The following is a 7,932-nucleotide window of genomic DNA, read 5'->3' as shown; positions in this document are numbered from 1 at the left end:
GGGGGGGGGTGGGGAGGTGGAGAGGCAGAGGGTGAAGGAGGGGAGAGGCTGAAAATAAGTTAGAGGATAAAAGGGTTACTAATTCTCATGCTAGGAATTAGGATGTCAACTGACTATGAGAAAGCCAAGCAAGTGTAAGCCAATGTCACAATGACAGGACATTTACGAAGAGTCATGCAAAAAAGGCTACCACTGTAACAGCTGTAAATATTCGAGTATATACCCATTTACCACACTAGAGAAAGTTCCTTACTGAATAGTGCTTTGAAAACTTAAGATCAGAACTAGGAAGCTCAATACTGTATTGTACAACTAAGTAGCCACAACAGCTTGTAACTTTGAAGAGACTACTGAAGTAGCACAAAGTATGAGAAAAGCAGGTGATCAGCCTTTGTTTGAGTCTTCAGTTTACATTGAATCCATGGACAAAATTCCCAGGATTAGTAATATTTCATTGTTTAATTAACGTTTTTCAAATCAGAAAGCTAAGTTTACACAATTAATAAACATTTCAGAGTGAAATTAGACAGAATAAAGCACCGCTTCATTTTGTAAATTGTGCATGTCTAGGTTGACTTGAATTCAAAAACTTTCCAAACTGTAATTTGAATGATGAAATCACCTGCTTGCACCCCCATTCTCCTCCCACACCCACATCTTCCTGACCACCTACAGGAATTCAGGTTTTGTTCTCGAACTGATAAAACAAATAAGGTTAGGCAGAAGTCAGTGATGCCTTTGTCCAACACTTTTGTCAAGATAGTTCCCCCTGTCTGTTAGCTTCCTATCCAGTTCTCAACATCTCTAACTCTAGGTCTCCAGCAAAGCACAGCTTTAGTCTCAAAGCTCTTCTGTCGTACAGCAAGCAGCAGAGCAACTCTGTAGTGAGCAAGAACCTATTGTTACAGATAGCAAGTCCAACTTAAAGATATTTTTTACATATCCAAGATGATTTGTTTCAAGCTGAGAAATACATCATGACTATAGTGCTTCCATAGAGCTCCTTAATAGTAAAAATAAAGCAACTCTCAGATGAAGGAACGAAGCTGGAAGGTCAAGCAGATCAAGAGCACAGACCTCAAAACAGCTAAAATACACCAAACCACCTCACTGTAAACACAGAGAAGGGCTCCCCAAAAGCAATTATCAAGTTTGTATCCACAGAATCAAGGAAAATGGTAGTCTTATGTCTTGACTGTTCTTTGACCTCTAGAAACAGCACTGTTCCCCCACCCCTTCCCCCTCAAAGCACTCGCACAAATTATTTTACTCAAAAACTATCACATCCCTATTTTTATACTACAGGTACATGTCTGAGCCCCATTAACCATGGAAACCATGGTGGGGGGCACACACATAAGAGGGAGGGCATAACTACCAGTAAAGGGAGGACAGGGAACAGCATGAAAATACTTGAGAAGTAAAAGATTACAACAGCAACTAGAACTTTACTGTTCATCACCTGATAAAAAATGAGCACACTGTTAGGGAGCTGGCATGCTGTATATGAGCTTTAAACAAGTCCAGCAATCTGCATAAACTGCCTTGGCACTTACCAAGAAAATCAGCAGTGACAATGCCAGGTTAAAAGTTTGCTATGCCTTTATTTGGCATGTTGCATCCCACAGTTCCACTAATATATGTGGCAAAATGAAATATGACTGCCTCGAGGGACTGGTTTTCCATTGCTTACAGATAGTAAATTTGAACAAGAAGCGATGGAAAACAATTTTTGACTTAACAGGATAGCTGTAATTATCATAGGAATATAAGCATACCCACAATAAAGGCTTGATGCCCATGCAGAATGCATACTAAACAATCAGTGTAGACACCCCTATGAACCCAGGACACTCAGAGTCCAGCCATGAAGGCAGAAATCAGACTATTAGCATTTTAAGTTATACTTGAAAAAAATCTAATGTTTTGAAGGCTTATTTTCAACTACTTGAGATAATTAGATGAGACGTAACTAAATAAAATGCATAACTGAAGAGCAAATAAGACAATTTGTTATGTATAATTTATACTGTCATCAGGCCTTCCTCATATTAGTACCAGAACAACAATGAATGGAGTAAGACCTCCAAATCCTCCTAGCCAGATGGCTGCTTAAGAGTTGCAAACTCACTCCGTAGGAACAGCTGAACTATTTTCCAAACAGCTCCAGAAGAGAGACACAATGAAATAACACATCTGCTTGCCATTAAATCGTATTAGTTATCAAAACATATTCTCCTGAAGGGTGTAGAAAGCAACTGTACTACTTAGCGAGGATCAAAAGCTAGTTCTCTGCTACTGTAGCTCTGTATCTGCACTGGTCATTTGATGCAATGAGATGCTGCAGTGCGCCCATTAGATTCTGCTCAAATGGCAGCATGGCATGAAGTTCTCTCTAGAGAATTCTGAATGTCTAATTAATACTCTTGAGTGTAGTTAGGGATACAGGTTACTAATTAGCATTTTAACTAGGAGATGCAATCCTGTGTATCATTACTGTTAAGTCTGCTTTTCATTTCGTGTTCTTGAGGCATGCGAATTTGTGAGCTGAGCTGCTCAATACTACTGCAGGGTAGGGAAATATCTGTCTCACCAATGGAGAATAAGTACAGGGGTAAATACTTGTGCAAGCTCACACAGGAATTTTCCGCAAGCCAAAAAAAAAAAGAAAAAAATCAGAAGAGAACATTTCATTTAAAACAGCTCCTGAAATTAAGGGTCTTCATCCATCTGGTAATCTGAAAGTTTAAAAAGCAAGGGGGAAAAAGAAGCCCCCTCAGTTATTTAAAAAAACACCCCAATTATTTAACCAGTCTCTAGGAAGTTAGAGAAGTTAAACGTATATAGTTAAGATGGAAAACTCTTTCAACAATAGATACTGGCTATCAGTATTCAACTACAACTGTTATGCATCTTCAGGCTCCAGAGTTTAAGCCTACATACACGAGCAATTAAATCTCTAGCCTCTACAGAGAGGAAGGCTGAAACTGAAATGCCACTTAGAGCACCATATAGAGGGCAGAATTAAGGTGAGACAAACTTTACTTTCACTGATGACTTATGAACTGCTGCCAGAAGAACCTAGAGAGGAAAAAAATATCCTTCAGTTTTGAATGAGTTTCACCATTCAATGATTAAACCTTTTTTCCTTTTTATATTAGCTAATTATGTTTCTTCTGACTTGTACACATTTTAGAAGCCTTGTTTCACCACCTGAATCCTGATGTTGAGAAAGTTGTGTTATTCAGTAAAAATGGTCCAACAAAAGCAGAGATTCAGAAGTTCTTTACACGCTACAAAGAAAATGCATTTAGTGCTCCATGTTCTAACTACATTGATATTTTTAACACACCATTTGCTTTCCCATCAGCTTGTTTGCCTTCAGTATCATTTGGGCTGCAGTGCAAGGCATCTGTTTTTGTTGACCTGGGTCCAGGATTATACAGATAATTCACTTATTCAATGTCAGTCACCCTAAGAGGCATATACTCGAAAATTTACAACAGTTTTCCCGCTTTATCTTAAACATCCCTCTGTACACAAATGGATGAAGGCACAGGATGTGCAGGCTCACAGCTTTCACATTAAAGTCTTTTGTTGAAACTGTTCCACCTGTTCTCAGCCCTCTAAGAAAAAAAAGTCTTGAGGACTCCACTTTGTGGAAGAGCTCTATAAAAGCCTGAACGATGATTTTTAAGTACTAAGGAGAAAATGAGAAACGTTAGGTACGTGAATTAGGAAATGTTAATTTCATGCACTTTAGGAACACACACTCACACCCCACAGTAGTAGAAGCAGTAGTAGAGGAAAACACTACATGTGTAGGGGTAGAAATATTTGTTACATCATGGTGCTGGCTGGCGATGGAGGGTTGCCGCCTTAGAGCGCCCTGAATGGTACTTCCACTCTGGAAAGCATTCACTACATCCATCTGCAAGGAATCAGAGATTGTAACAGCTTGCTCAGCAAGAGAGAGAGAGAACAAGAGAAAGGACCATCCCATCTATAACACACAAAAAGTAAAGAAAAAAGGCACTTTTTTTAACAGAGCAGATACACTGGCAAGAGTTGCATTGAGGAAAATGGAGGACCCTGAGGGATTACACATCCATCCATACCCCTTTTTGACAGTCTCAGTCACACTAGTTAGAACTGCCACCTCAGCCAAAGGACATGAGATGGAGAGATTTCCCTCATAACACCCACTGCATCCTACCTTTTTCAAGACCATACCTGAGTTTGTATCCTGTTTAGGCCCCTAAACCACAAGATCTGACCACGACGTAATTCTCTCTCAGCATGATCAATCTCTTCTACATCTTCTGCTAGTTCTTCTTCAGGAATCTCTTCTTTTTGTGTTCCATGACCAGCTTCTTTAAGGAATTTCAGACGGCTGGTTGGAATTGTTGAGATCAACTAACAGTGAATGAAAAATACGAAATCAGTATTACTTTAAAAAAAAAAAATCTAATACCAGACTTCAGGCTTAACATAATATCCTGCATACAATTAGCAAAGTTGAAAAAACAAGTTACATAAATGGGATAAGTGCATCAATGTAGAGTGATCACTCCAGCTGAATAGCTGCAAAAGCTGCGAATATCCTTATCACCTCAACTGGAGAGTGAATTTAAATTTAGACTACAAACCTAGAAAACAAGACATCCTTTCTAGGGACAAACAATTCCACTTTAACATTACTTAACTATGCCAGGAAGGAGCAGTGCTGAAGCTACAAGAGTCATTAATTCTGTAGTTTGTGCTTTTATCTAGAGCTTTCAGACCACCACCAGTTTGATGAGCATAATGTGTTATCTCAAGTGAGAACTACATCATTTAAAGTAGCCATAGTTAATTCAGAAATACAGAGTAAAAATGAATTCTTTTGTGACCTGGAAGGTATCAATCCATTTGCAAGGTAAGTGATGTTCCCAAAACCCTTAATCCCAAACTGTTACTTTGCTACTTGGTGTACACTAGTTCACCTAACAAACTAAACAAAAGCTACACACGGCTGTTGCAGCTTTCCTTTTTGTCTCCACCTCCAGGGCTATTCTGGTGAACTATGTAGTTAAGGGGAGTCATCTTTTGATATGTCCCACCTAGCAGATCCAGATCAGTTCCAAGACTGCTTTCCTTGATCATGACAAACCTAGAAGACCATTTCAGTAGCTGCAGAGGAAAAAAAGACTGCTCCAAAAGCAAGATAAACAACCCTTTATGCTGAAATTGCTACTGTGAATGCTCCCAGATCACTTTCTACTATTCTCAGTAAGTCAAAACCTCTTTGACTTTAATGAGATGCTAGACCAGCATGAACTGCAGCAGGGAAGGTTTGCCCTTGCAAGACACTTTGGGTCAAAGGTATTTCAAGCCATCTCGATTCTCTTCTAGGCTACTTTTAAACCTCAGAGTGTCTCTATTTGATTTTTTTAAATAATTAATTTTCCAGAGAAGCTTATTAAAAAGCTTACAGCCACTTTTAGAATACGCGTTTATGTATGCCTTTACAACTAAAATTCACCCTACCAATTTTATACTGAAACCTGAAGTGTCATTTACAAAACGAAAGGAAAGAAACTGTAATGGAAAACTCTTCATGTGGTATGAAAAGTTTAGACAACTATGTCATTAAATAATGGAAAACTCCGTAGGCTCTAAAGTTTCATGTAAATAAGCTTGCTGCTTACAAGCACTGTTGTGCATGCAATAATAATGAAACCTAAAGGGGGGAGGGGAGGATGGGATAAAAATCAAAATGCAATAGCTTAGTAAGTAGGAGAACTTTCCAATGATTTTATAATTATGCAAATAACTATTACAGAGTAAGTAGTTTTGAGTTTTGCTGCATTTCTTGCTACTCCAGGAAGTTTTTAAACCAAGAAAATACTAGCAAGTTTAACAATTCTGATTTTTGAAGGAAACCGTTCAACACTAAGTTCAGTATCTTTCAACATTAACATGTTCATTGCATCTGTATTCTCACAAAACTACTTCTAGTACTTATCTGGCTAAAAATATAATTTCATATTTAAAAGGTAACTACAGCTGCTTCTACTTAAAAGTTTCTAAACATAAAACAGCCATAGTATCTAGTTATGAAATGTAACTAATTGACCAAGTCAGAGTAAGGAATATCCAACTAAGGACTTCCTAGCTACTGAACTAGTCAATTTTAATCAGTTTTTACTGTTAACCTCCATATATTCTTATAGTCCACTTGAAAGATCTGAATGCTAAAGATAGCGTATTTCTATCTTTCATGTCAAGTATTCTATTGCAAGTAGATATTTGGCATTTTGAAAAAGCTAGTTTACCTGGCCCCAGAGTAGTGTTCCCATGCCCAGGAAAATGGACCACAGCCACTGTTCAATTGAGAGTTCTGAGCAACTGAAAGGCTTCCCACCAAACTGCACAATAATTATCTGTGAAGAGGAACATCATTAAACAACATGTATCAGTGGCTTGTTACTAGAAAATTCCTAAAGCTTCAAGATCACTACAGACAACTCTATATTAGAACACAGGATTTCCTGGTTTAGTAAACACACACTTCCACCGTCTCAGCAGTTTGAGCAAGTTACCAAACCTAAGCCATCTTCTTACACTTGTCAATATTTCAAGAACTATCCATTTATTTTTTAAATGTCACTCACAAAAACCTGTTGACTAAATTTTGCTTTCAGTGATTATTTACCATATGAACACCCATATCAGAACCAATTTGATTAATAAACTTTTATTAATACAAGTTGTAGATCCACAATACATGAAACACTTCAGAAATAATTGAATAGAATATTAATATGTATCCCATCAGAGTTAAATGTCAGACTTCAAATCATCACAGTGTGATATCTATGTGGTATGCCTTAGGGGGAGGGGGCAGAGCTCAAAAGCTAAATTAAATGAGCTCCTACTGACTTACCTATTACAACAAGCTGTACAGGCCCTAATGAGCAAGGTATCCCTCTGCATAGGAATTATATGCATGAAAGTCTGCCCTGGAGAATCAACAATTCAAGTAGCAGGGCAGGTGTGAAAAGGAGACAGTATTGACCTTAAGTAGGACACCTGAAAACCCTAAGAGTATCTCCTTTTATCAACACAGAAAAAAAACACTGAGACAACTACTCAGGAGTTACTTATTTGGGAAAACATTCAGTCTGCCAAGTTTATAAAGGGAACACAGTTGCAGTCAAGAGTAATTTTACATATTTGTCTTTGTTGCACAACAGTCAGTGCTGCATATGCAACCCATAAAAATTGAGTAGCTTCTGAATAAGCGTCTTCTAAAAAAACCTAAACCTGGGAAAATAAGTGAACTAACTTTATGTGAAGCAGAGGTGCATACATTTGCATTGCCTGAACCACTATGAATTTGGTTGACTTCAGTGGAATCCCAAGTCTGAGGAGAAGCTTAAGGCACAGGCTATATCTTAAGTCTGAAATAACTTAAAGTCAAAATGAAAGAGACTTCTGAGAAAAAGTAGTATACTGATTTTTTGGACATTTCTTCTGATTAATTAAAAGGCCATTTAGAAGGTGAAACCATTTATTATAAAGTATTGCTTTAGATTCAATTTTGACTTTGTATTTCTTAACACCAGTGTATTAACCTAATCAATTTCAGATAATTTAATTTGTTAGGAAATAGTGAGTTAACTAAATAGCTTTTACAAATCTGACTACATGCACCAACAGAACATCCCTAGATATCAATGTTTTTCACATAAAAGAGCAGCATCTATATACAGATAACTCATTTCTGCATCAGGAAGATAGAAACTGATACTTAAGTTTCTAAAGCTTGTTCATGTCTTAATCTCATTAAGAAGATATGAGAAGTTGTAACTTTAATTGTTTAAATGGGTTCCCGTTCAGATGCACAGGCAGATACTAAGAGGAAGAGTTTCGATGGGGGGCTGTCTC

General features: G+C 37.7%; 1 protein-coding gene across 3 annotated transcripts in view; it reads right to left on the bottom strand.

Moving 5' to 3' along the window:
• The window catches only part of ATP2B1 (ATPase plasma membrane Ca2+ transporting 1), a 35,857-nt gene that overhangs the window by 3,328 nt on the left and 24,597 nt on the right, over positions 1 to 7,932 (bottom strand). The window contains exons 18-20 of one of the 3 annotated variants that reach the window (XM_026862325.1): positions 6,318 to 6,425; positions 4,234 to 4,416; positions 3,780 to 3,931 (exon numbers count right to left, since the gene is read on the bottom strand). In XM_026862325.1, the coding sequence (XP_026718126.1) occupies positions 3,780 to 3,931; positions 4,234 to 4,416; positions 6,318 to 6,425 (443 nt within the window). The remainder of the gene's footprint in view (positions 1 to 3,779; positions 3,932 to 4,233; positions 4,417 to 6,317; positions 6,426 to 7,932) is intronic. The other 2 variants (XM_026862310.1, XM_026862318.1) reach the window with 2 other exon arrangements.

Source organism: Athene cunicularia (genome assembly GCF_003259725.1).
Source record: "Athene cunicularia isolate RWA chromosome 1 unlocalized genomic scaffold, athCun1 chr1_part2, whole genome shotgun sequence".
In the NCBI taxonomy this organism is placed as follows: Eukaryota; Metazoa; Chordata; class Aves; order Strigiformes; family Strigidae; genus Athene; species Athene cunicularia.
This window is presented reverse-complemented; position numbering and strand designations above follow the sequence as displayed.